The sequence below is a fragment of the Poecilia mexicana genome, unplaced genomic scaffold, assembly GCF_051168715.1.
Source record: "Poecilia mexicana isolate PSO_F unplaced genomic scaffold, ASM5116871v1 scaffold_6, whole genome shotgun sequence".
NCBI classification, from domain to species: domain Eukaryota; kingdom Metazoa; phylum Chordata; class Actinopteri; order Cyprinodontiformes; family Poeciliidae; genus Poecilia; species Poecilia mexicana.
Window position 1 is genome coordinate 14,515,706 of NW_028263375.1, and position 12,113 is coordinate 14,527,818.

At 39.4% G+C, this 12,113-nt stretch overlaps 1 protein-coding gene across 1 annotated transcript; it reads right to left on the reverse strand.

Annotated features, from left to right (window-relative positions):
• Window positions 1-2,050: 2,050 nt before the first annotated feature.
• adm2b (adrenomedullin 2b) lies at window positions 2,051-10,720 on the reverse strand. Its single transcript, XM_014982708.2, has 2 exons — window positions 10,428-10,720; window positions 2,051-3,367 (listed from the first exon to the last, which is right to left on the reverse strand). Exons 1-2 carry the CDS (start codon window positions 10,517-10,519, stop codon window positions 2,968-2,970), a joined length of 492 nt encoding a protein of 163 aa, XP_014838194.1. The 5' UTR covers window positions 10,520-10,720; the 3' UTR covers window positions 2,051-2,967.
• Window positions 10,721-12,113: the final 1,393 nt, after the last annotated feature.

Here is a 12,113-nt window from a genome sequence, read left to right on the forward strand (position 1 = left end):
ATCAGTTGAGTAGAGTCTGCTTATCAGAATCTGCTCAGTCTGAAGTCAAATAATAATAAAAAAAAATCGACTGAGGTGACACAAGGACCTCTTTTTTTCTAAAGGTGTTTAATTTCTGGGTATTGACCCAGTTACGCACAGAGAGAGCCCTGACGACATTTCTCTGTATTGGAGGTCCTCGTTATCTTGGTCAGCTGTTTTAAACGATATGCACAGAGATAACGTGGACTGAATAGTTCAAACAGGAGGTACTGTGTTTAAACACTGTGTTGTCTGCTCCTTACAGTCAAGGACCGCAAACATCCTTTTTGGCTCCAGTCCAGCTCCAGTTTCCAGCAGCTCAGACGCTACAACAAAAAAATGCTTAAACAGGTGTGAGGAACGTTGTCATGGTAAAATTGATGTAATCTACATGGACACACCTGCTGGTGCTCTTCTCCTTTGTTCGGGGGTCAGATCAGATGTGCATACAGCAAATATTTGAAGTTTCCATGAATTTTGTGTTTTACCTGCTCCAGATAAAATGTTCTGTTTATGGGGGTCATAGTGAGCTGGAGCCTTTCATTGCAGACACAGATAGGGTGCATTGAGGACAGGTCACCACTCCAACACAGAGCCAACACACACACACGCACACACACCAGGTTTTCTTCTAGGATTGCTCTGTTGGACATCAACAGTGACCAACTTTTCTGTTGGTCAGAGACGATATTAATGCTGAAAGTTGACACTAGTTAGTCTCTGAAAAGCATCCCCACAGCATCATGCTTCCATCTCTGTGTTTCCTGGGCGGCGTTGTCTCCCGGATGATGTGCGGCAAATGGCATAGGGGAATTATTTATAAATTCTTTAAATAATAAAACACATAATCCTTCCATACAGACCAGAAGCGCGTGTGTAATAATTCCCCCTATGCAGCTCCTCCAAAGTTACCAGATCACTCTTGACTGCTTTGCTGATTGACCTCAAGTGGGTCATCACTTTAGGTGAACAGCAATAGGTAGCTCTGGAGTTCTGCCACACTCTTTCTATTTTAGAATGACCGATTGAACAGCTCTGCAAAATCTAACACCGAGCAGAAGTGGCTCTCACAAAAAGGACACTTGAGGAATTAGTTCAGTAGTTTATTGACATAGAAATAAAGACATGCTTTTAAAATTCAAGTCATGCTTACAAAGTGCTTTCATGTTGTTCTATTACAGTTTAGAGCAAAACTGAGTCAGAACTAAAGTGACTGAACTCCTGTACAGAAACAGAAGGGACAAAAAGGGACCTCGATGGCAGTAATCCCATTTAGGCTTATTTTAAAAGCCTGGAAATAACTACTGCAAAAAAGGACTAAATACATCCACTGTCCTCTGTTAGGTCTGAAAGTTAAGACAACCTTCAGTCTCTGCTAAGAATCTGCAGACAGATCCTGGATTAGCAGCATGCATTTTAGATGATTGAGTTGTGAGCGTTAGGAGTGAGGGGTCAGTGTGGCCAGAGGTTGGCCTCGCTGCTTAAGCTGCTTGTTTGCACATGGAGATTAAAGTGCTTTTTGGAGATTAGCACTGAGCTCACTCAAGTTCAGACAGCAGGAACGATATTGATGCTGAAAGCAGACAGCTAAGTTTGAGAAAATAGTCTGCTGACAAAATGTTTGTTAAACAAAACCCACACAATTGTAGTATTTATATTTGTATATACTATATGTACTTGATGTATTTATATTTACTCTAAAAGGACATTAAGATAAGGCAAGTTTTGTCATCTAATTGATTATAATGTATGCTCCGAGTGTTTTCTGTTCCAAATATAGTCAATGATTGTGAACATCTGATAAGTTCTGGGAAATCTGTAGTTATCACAGTTCAATGTCATTGGATTACCTCAAGCTTCAAAACAGACAAACTAAATCTATGAATTCATAAAATAGTGAATGATTATTGCCGTTTTATATTTCAGGCATCACTAAAATTGGAACCATACTTTGTCAATTGAACATTATGCTGAATTAAAAGATAAGACTCTTAACTCATTGTACAAATGTGCACAAAAGATTTTGTTGGGAAAAAAGTTGAGATCTGCAGATCTTTGATTTTGGAGAATATCCTTTCCGTCATTTACATTTTTTTGAGGTAGGAGTTCTGCTCTGAAAGCAGAGGTGTTCAATTTGAATAAAATCTCTGTATTATTAGTTTACATTAGTTTATTAAAACTGTTCTTGTTTACTGTGTTTAGACCAAACACTCAAACTTAAGTTAGAGTTTTGTCATTGGACCTCTCTTGCAGGGTGGGGATTTTGGATTTCTGCAAATGCTTAATCCCAAATGACTGATCGGTATCACAAAAAATCCTGATTGGGACATCTGCATGGAGGAGTCTCGACTTGCCATCGCATGCAACGGCTGATTTAGAAACCATAAATCTGTCTCAACTTGTCATGAAAAGCACAATTTATTATAAAACGGAACAATAAACTGTGAGTGCCCCCGGTCTTTGAATCAAGACTGGACACTTCTGGCTGGATCAGGCATTGCCTCTCCAATTTCTCCTTTCTTTAGCTGCTAAATCCTAAAATTACAGGAAGCTGGGGTTTCCTATCTCATCAATGATTTCCTGTCACTTCCCCTCATCATTGAGAAAGAAAAATCACAAAGCATATGTGGCACGCCACCAGTTGGCTCTTTTTCTCTCAGGAACATTTTAAGAATTTACAGATTTAGTCCTTAGGCCATATTTACCCTTTGTTCGTTTGACATCTAACTCTCTCACAGCATTTTTATTTTCTTTATAAATGCTGTAACAGGCACAGATCTAAAGAAATTCCTCGGTGAGTACAGTTCTATCAAAAAGTCAATGAAAATTACCGTTACAACTATAAAATAAAACTCTAAATGGATAGTTTTCCATCTGTGGTCCAATGGAAATGAATGATTTGGAAAGGTTGACTGTCCCAGTACGCCTCTGGTTGGAGGTGTGATGCTAGCCGTAGCTGTGGGGGCTGCGGGGGTTGATGGGGGAGAAGTCCTCCCTGCCGTTCTGTCCAATTAGCTGGTAGAGTCGGTGGCTCAGGTTCTGCACCTGACAGGTCCCAAGAACGCACCCCACCCTCATCAGATGGCCGTGGCCCCTTGAGCTTCCACTGTTGGCATGACGACGACCCCGAGACCCCCGCTGCCACACCTGTTCCACCGGCAGCGCATTACTGTTTCCACGAAGAAGCATGTCAGACAACTTTGATGATGGGTCTCTGTGCAGTGGGGCCCTCCCAGTGTGTTGTGTGTCTTCCTGTGGGGTTTGATTACTGCTGGCAGCAGAAAGATCAGACACACCAGGTGGGGAGTTGGGGTAAGACGCTTTATTGATTCTGGGTTCACCTAACCTGAAAAAAGAGGAAATAATACAGAAGATGTTTTAAATATATTGTTTGTTTTTTTTACAAATGGGAAATTAATTTTTTGCAATCCTTTTATATTAAATATATATATATATATATATATATATATATATAGAGAGAGAGAGAGAGAGAGAGCCAACAAAAATAATTCACAATTGAGAATAATATTGTTGACTAAGCTTGCCATATCACATGTCCAGTATGCTGGTCAACTAGGTCTCTAAATTGTTGCTCTAAGACAACATTTATTTCAGACTTCCTCCTTCATTTAGTCAGATTTCCCAAAAACTTGCACCTCGCATTCAAGCAGAAGTCTTTGTTGTCACCACTCTCTCCTTGGTTGTACATTGTGTTTTGCGCTGATGCCTGATTTCAGTTCTCCATAAGTGATGCCATTTCTCTTCCTAACTTTCTGCTGTGGCATTTTTTGACTTATGTATGTACTGCACATTACCATAAACGTGAAAGACAGCTATGGTTTCCATCATGAGATTGTAAATTTGATCTTTTTCTCCAGGCAGTGAAACATAAAAATAGTGGAGGAAATATCAAAAGGACCTTGACTCGTTTCAGACTTGCCTCGCAGAGTAATCGCTTTGTGATTGTTGTGTTCTTTAAAACCCCTTTCAGTGCCTACACTTTTGACCCTGCAGAGCAGACCTGCTAAATAATGATCTTTTTTTTTTTGTTTCCTTTGTAATTTCTTAGTTAATTGAAATTTCCCTGAGTCTCAAATATGGGCCAGCAACCCCTGACGTTTGCTCTCTTTGCTGCACCCAACCAGACTGGAGTGGTTCAAACCGACAGACCTGAGAAGCAGCTGACGCTACTGTTTGCTTTGTCATCAACACAGCTTAAAGAAAATATTATTTCGAGTTAATCAACGACAGCATGCAGCTGATGCATCTCAGGGGAGCACAGAGGGAGAGGACAGGGAAGTTACAGCCATGAATAGACGTTATAGACGTTGCAGAGAGGCTCCAACAATGTTCCCCACGTGTGTCTTTAAAGCGCTCATTTTTCCATCTCCATGCTGACTTGCAAAGTTTTTGTCTTCAGTCATCACAATGGCCCCTTTTTTCTTTTTCTTTAGATGTTCAAGAGTTCAAATGCATAAAAGTCATATGACCCTTTAGAGATTATGCAACATCCAGTATACAGGTGCTGGTCATAAAATTAGAATATTGTGATAAAGTTCATTATTTTCCATAATGTCATGATAAAAATTAAATTGTCATATATTTTAGATTCATTGCACACCAACTGAAATATTTCAGGTCTTTTATTGTTTTAATTTTGATGATTTTGGCAAACAGCTCATGAAAACCCAAAATCCCTGTCTCAAAAAATTAGAATATTATGAAAAGGTTCTCTGAACGAGCAATAAAAATAATCATCTGAATCAACAAAGTAACTCTAAACACCTGAAAAAGATTCCTGAGGCCTTTAAAAACTCCCAGCCTGGTTCGTTACTCAAAACCGCAATCATGGGTCAGACTGCTGACCTGACTGCTGTCCAGAAGGCCATCACTGACATCCTCAAGCAAGAGGGTGAGAAACAGAAAGAAATTTCTGAACTAATCGGCTGTTTGCAGAGTGTTATATCAAGGCACCTCAGTGGGAAGTCAGTAGGAAGGAAAAAGTGTGGCAGAAAACGCTGCACGAGAAGAGGTGACCGGACCCTGAGGAAGATTGTGGAGAAGGGCCGATTCCAGACCAAATTAAATTTTCATCTCCATAAAACTTTTCAGCAGATGGAAGCATGAAGTGCTCCAAAATCTTCTGATAGCTGCTGCATTGATCCTGTCCTTGATAAAACCCAGTGGACCAACACCAGCAGCTGACATGACACCCAGACCATCACTGACTGTGGGTACTTGACACTGGACTTCTGGCATTTTGGCATTTCCTTCTCCCCAGTCTTCCTCCAGAGTCTGGCACTTTGATTTCCGAATGACATGCAAAGTTTGCTTTCATCCGAAAAAAGTACTTTGGACCACTGAACAACAGTGCTCCAAAGTACTGCTTCTCTGTAGCCCAGGTCAGGCGCTTCTACCGCTGTTTCTGGTTCAAAAGTGGCTTGACCTTTGACCTGGGGAATGCGGCACCTGTAGCCCATTTCCTGCACACGCCTGTGCACAGTGGCTCTGGATGTTTCTACTCTAGACTCAGTCCACTGCTTCCCCCAAGGTCTGGAATCGGCCCTTCTCCACAATCTTCCTCAGGGTCCGGTCTCCTCTTCTCGTTGTGTAGCGTTTTCTGCCACACTTTTTCCTTCCTACTGACTTCCCACTGAGGTGCCTTGATATAACACTCTGCAAACAGCTGATTTGTTCAGAAATTTCTTTCTGTTTCTCACCCTCTTGCTTGAGGATGTCAGTGATGGCCTTCTGGACAGCAGTCAGGTCAGCAGTCTGACCCATGATTGCGGTTTTGAGTAATGAACCAGGCTGGGAGTTTTTAAAGGCCTCAGGAATCTTTTTCAGGTGTTTAGAGTTACTTTGTTGATTCAGATGATTATTTTTATTGCTCGTTCAGAGAACCTTTTCATAATATTCTAATTTTTTGAGACAGGGATTTTGGGTTTTCATGAGCTGTTTGCCAAAATCATCAAAATTAAAACAATAAAAGACCTGAAATATTTCAGTTGGTGTGCAATGAATCTAAAATATATGACAATTTAATTTTTATCATGACATTATGGAAAATAATGAACTTTATCACAATATTCTAATTTTATGACCAGCACCTGTACATGAGGAAAAGTAGCAGGTCTCATTGTAATGACAAAGCAAAGTTGATTATCGTTACAAAAGTTATGTGCCTTTGAACCAAGATAGTGGAATTCATGTGTATTGGTAAAATACGCATACAATTCATTTCATTTTAAATATACAGCTCAATTTCACAGCAAGCATTTCAGGAGAGTTTACAAAAATGGAATTTCAACCCAATCACATATGCATTATAATCAGTCCTGGTTTTTAAAGTGCACTAAGCTCAGTTTATCATTAAAATTATTTTAAAATGTTTTCTGAGGATCCCCAGCAGATTGCATCAAGTCATTATAGCAGCATTCATTTCTCCTGGACGAACACGTAGCGACAGTAGACAGTGACTTGGGTTGTAGTAGTGTGTAGCGACAGTGAAAACATATAAAATATGCGTGTATCTGGTAAAACCCATTACTTAATCACCTTGCTTATTTTTTTATTTTGTTGGGGGGGGGCACTACAATTTTTTTTATTACAAATGAGTAAATGCTTGTTTATCCAATTATTTTTAACCAAATTATTTTTAACAAAATTTAAAATTGATTGCTAAAGATTTTATTTTTTTTTGTTTGCTGTGAAAAGTGGGCTAGAAAACAGTTATGTTATCCAACAACTAATCCATCCATCCATTTTCTTCACACCCTTGTCCCTTGGTGGAGTTGGGAGGGTTGCTGGTGCCTATCTCCAGCTATCGTTCCGGGTGAGAGGCGGGGACAGGTCGCCAGTCTGTTGCAGAGCAACACAGAGACAAACAACCGTGCACACACACACACACACACACACACACACAGAGGGGCAATTTGGAGAGGCCAAATAACCTGACATGTTTTTGGACTGTGGGAGGAAACCGGAGTACCTGGAGAAAACCCATGCATGCACAGGGAGAACATGCAAACTCCATGCAGAAAGACCAGGGCCAGGAATCGAACCCAGAACATTCTTGCTGCAAGGCAACAGCTCGACCAACTGCGCCACTGTGCAGCCCCAACAACTAATCCTAACTGGTTTTCTGATCACTCCTCTGGCTGGACACCAGGCCCATCACTGCCAGCACTGTGTGTTTTACTGGTAAAAGCAGTTTTAAATTGTCTTAATGGGTGCTCAATGGATAATACACACCCAATTCCATTTCTTATTAATTGATTACATTGTTAAATTGCACATAAATGTAAAAAATACCCTCGCTTTACACAAACTATGGTATTATTTAAATGTATCAGAAATCTGTATATTTTCTTTCCACCCATCTGAAACACTCATCCACCCAGAGCAATTATGTGGTTAAGCAATCACTTGTCTGTGTATCATGGGAGTTCCATTTGTTCTTTGGAGTTATGTAAGTTAAAATTAAATAAAGTTGGTTCAAATTTGTTATGTGTACAGAGTTATGCATTAGTTGTAAAAGAATAAAGTTAGCCAAAAGAAATGAAAGGTAATGATTTTACCACAAACAAATGAAAGAAAAATTAGTTTCTGAATGTTCACGACTTTTGAGTTTGTGGGAAACATTGTGTTCTCCTGGATAAGTGAAGCGCTATTAACGTCATGAGTTTGACATCATTATTTTTGATGAACACATCGTCTTGATCCTTTGATCTATCTACGCACATCATAAGTTCTATTTATTCTTTTTTGTCTAGAAACATTATTTTGTTTGGGGCATAAAACAAACTGAGTTGACAGGGTGTAAGAAACTTTCTTTGAAGTGCAAAATGATACGGAACTGGGGTGTTTAGGAGAACTGAAGCTGTTGAACAAAAGGCAAAACAAGCCACACACAAATGTAATAATGCAAGTGTTCATGATTTTAAATGTCCATTAAGAACTTGCCACTTGGAAAAAAAGGAAGTGAGCATCAGGTGTCTCACCTAGATCTGCAGTGTAACATTACTGGTTAGAACCACAGCAGAAAGTCAATGTGAATGTTGTCAGATTTATACAGGTTTTGAGTTACAGTTATTGTCACAATAGCAACCATTCACTACTGTGGGGATTGGATTTAGAACGTAAGACTTTTATGTCCCTCGTTTGTGTCACTAAGCACTTTTCCTGACTTCCTCATCCAGGACTAATCACTGTACAAATCTCCACTTTGTGAATTTAAAACATTAGATGACGACTTTGCTAACACCAGTTTTTCCACCTCAGGTGGATGTGGTGCTATACAAGTTTGGCATTCCAAACATACGGTAATGTTATAACTCTTTGGTTTTCTAATATGTCCCACATGTAAACAGCACCATGGCAAATGATTAAAATAAAATAAAAACTAAATAAGTTTTAAATTCCTGCTTGACTCTCAGAGCAGCATTTTATTTGGGAAGCATTTATTTGAGACACATCAATCTCAGGAAAGTCAGAAAATGAAATGATTCAGCATATTGTAGTGGAAAAGACTCAAGCCAGTTGCCAATGATTTCTGCAAGTTTAGCACATTGACTTTCATGACACACCCTACATGTAGAAATAGAAACCAAGTGAAGCAGATGGGATATATTTGAGACTCCTCAGGGCTAAACGATGAAGTTCATGACAACTAGAAAATCACTGAATAAGTTTAGCTTGTTGTAAAGGCATATCCTCTTCCCTGTTAAAAATAAAAAACATCCACCACTCCACCACTTTGAATTATCAAAAAATAATCTTACTTCCTCTCCTTTCTGTGTGCATTTTGCGACAAATTATGTGAACCGGTGAAGAGACAGAGATCAAAATGAGCTTCACCAAAATTTCTCCCATGGTCCAACACAGCAAGAGATTGTCCACAAAACGAGCACACATCAGCATGCTCACACACCTCCCTTCTTCAACTCCTCGAAACTCTTTTTGCACAGGCAAAACTTTGAGTCTCCATCAGATTCCCGCTGTTTCACAATAAGGTCCTCCTTTTCTCTCTCTCTTTACCAGCTTCTTTGTTCTCTTTTGGCATTTTGGATAAGTGGCAGTGTGATGCAATATCAGCCTGAGTTGAATAACTGTCAAATGTTTTTTTTTCTCCTCTACACCCAGGGGTTTTGCTGCTAAGGTTAAACTAATTTACTTTGAATTGTCCTGCCTGACTTCCACATTATCCTGCTCTTTGTGTTTATATTGTTGTAGATTCCCTCATTGCTACTGCCAGGGTGAAGCTTGGCCCCTCGGTATGTGAATGTATTCTTGCCCCAAATCCCACTAAATCACCCTCACCTCCATCTCAGCCTCCCGCTGCAGAGACGAATAACCTCGTTCTACTGGTGGACCCTTTTCCCACATAAATGAATGCCAAAGAGCACTAATGGACTTCGTTTTTCACCAACTGCTGCTCTAAACTACAATCATGAGTGTTTTACCTTTTCAAGGGGCCATTTTATGTATTTTCCAGGTAGATAGTACCATTTTCAATCAGAAATCAAGTAACTTTGTCACCTAAATTTCTCATAAAAATGTTGTGCAAACATGACTTCCTAATTTGATTACTTGAAATTGGGTCTCTGTCTCTTTAAGAAGCTGCTACTCTTTCCGACATTCTGCTTTGAGCATGTCATGACGACCATGCTTCTCATTATGTCATTAACAATCGCTCTTAGGAACGTTGAACTGAGAAGTTCGCATGATGAGCTCAGCAGACGCTCAGCTCCACCAGGTGTTTGCTAATTGCTGCTGCCGCTAGTCTGATGGTGCTGAGGTCGAGTGAAGCAGGGAAGGGAAGCTCTGTGAGATAACAGCATGTTTACAGACTGCAGCTCCAAAGAGGAGCTTTGTACAAATAGGTGGTGTTTAGCAAGCATTTAGGCACCGCCTTAATGGCTGCCAGGGGAGACTGAAGCATTCATCAATCATGCATGAAAAAAATCAAAGCAACACTCTTTGGGTATGTTTTTGACAAAGGAATAATATTAAAGCATGATGTAAAGCTCAAAAAAGACTATTTGACATAATACCTCATTTCATTTGTCAAAATGAAAACAAGTGAATTTTTAAATATGTTATCATTTTATTATTATTTTATTATTATTATTATTACTATTATTAAGCAACACCATTCATCTTATGTTGAATGTCCTGCTTCTTTTGCTGGTGTTAAAAGTACATAGTAATCTTGTTACATAAGATCTGTTCTTTTCCAAAGTCCAATTCCATTATAATTAGCTTTGTGTTGAACACAAAACAAGATTTCAGCAAACAAATAAAAAAAAAGCATGATTTGTGTGTATTTGCTGTTTTTGTGTGAGTGCCAAAACAGTAATCTGAATTGTTCTAAGAGCTTGTGATTGAAGAAAGCAGAGGGTTACCTGTGCCTGTGAACTCTCAGACCCCGGGACTGGATCTCCAGAGGCAGGAGGCTGAGCAGCAAGCACAGCCACACCAGAGGGAGGCCTCTCATGGCAGCAGAGAGGGGCGAACCTTCCTGTAGGAGGCAGATCTCAGCAGAGCCAGGTAGGATCAAAAATTTGATTTTTTTTTTTTTTTTAAATAACAGCTGTGAGCAACAGCTGAGTCAAAACAAAATTGTAGATTGTAAGTCTACAATCTAACAGGCAAAGAGTTCCGGATTGGCTTTAACGAAGGCCAGCATCATCAGGCGTGTCTGCTGCGTCCTCTGAGCACTGACCTGTTTATCTGACGTGAGAAGTCAGTACTTGATTGGAGTGCTCTTTGGGAACAACTGGAGGGTTTCTCATTTATAAATCCACCCTGGAGAAGCAGGAGGAGGAGGAGGGAGGAGGGAAGCTTATTCTCTTTCCTCCTCAACAACCAAAACCTCCAATAACCTAATTAAACTCCCCTTAAAGCTCCAGTCTTCTCATGTGATAGTGGTTAGAGCAGAAAACCGTGTATTGCATTGTGTGTAAATGTGTAAGCCTGAGTAACAGGACCCCTGAAGATTGCTTAGGGGATCTAAAGTTAGATTTTATGTCATAACTCTTTTGGCGGCATAATGCAACGGGAAGATAATAGTGTGATGGAAAAACTCGTCAGATGTGCTTCAACTAAACTATTCCATTTTAAAGTCAGGGCTACTGCTTATATATCCTTCATATTCTGACAACTAAACGCATGCAAGACCTTTTTCAAAATCAAACAAAATGAAGAATAAAATAAAAAATATGGACAATGTAACTAAAGTGCTGCAGAAGGATAGAGTTAAAAATTAAAGTCTATTCATAGAAAGAAAGGCTTAAAATCTTCTGAGGATTGTTGAAAACTGCCTTTTTTATCTCAAGACAATTAAGATATAACTCAATCTTAATTGTCTTAATTGTTATGAATACATATCTGGAATTAATTCTCTAATAAATAACATGTTGTACCACAAGTGTAAAAAAAAAGTAAGATGTTCGTACACCTTCTTGCCTTTTTACAATGTTTTTTTCCGTAGAGGACAGACATTTTGACATTTATAAGGTCAGCAGCAAAAGTTGACATTTAATTTCTGTCCGCAGTGTGCTTCAGAGCAAATAAAAATGGATGAAGTTATTTCAAGCAAATCCATTTCTGAAACCTCTTCATTTAAAACATTTGCAATATTTTAGAAATATTTATATTACTGCTTTGTAACTTTCTCCTGCTGAGCAACGTAAGTCCAGCAGCACTGGGATTTAGTTTGGTAAGACCGGCTCTCAGCTGATGATGTTTTCAGATGATCTGTTTGTAACTCACATGCACCTAACCTGCAGACTCACGTGCAACTAAGGAAAACATGCTCTTACACATTAGAACAGCAAAGAAGGTTTTAGCTCTGCATGAACTCATTGTGATGAACAAAGAGTTCGGCTCTGAGGCAACCTGCGATTTTTGTTTTATGAGCTCCAGACATGAAAGGTCTGAAGAGATTCAGAATTAGTAAAGAAGTAAAGAAAGTAAGGGATCTGTAGAGGTACTACGGTAGTCCAAGCATCCACTTCAGTGAAACTGTTCTCAGATTATTATTTTTTTTTTTTTACCATGAAAGAACTTTTCTTTTCTGTGAAGGAGGA

Coding starts and splice junctions, on each gene's coding strand:
- adm2b (XM_014982708.2), bottom strand. CDS start 10,519: ATGAGAGGCCTCCCTCTGGTGTGGCTGTGCTTGCTGCTCAGCCTCCTG. Junction 3,368..10,427: donor CTGAGAGTTCACAGGCACAG/GTAACCCTCTGC, acceptor CTCTTTTTTCAG/GTTAGGTGAACCCAGAATCA.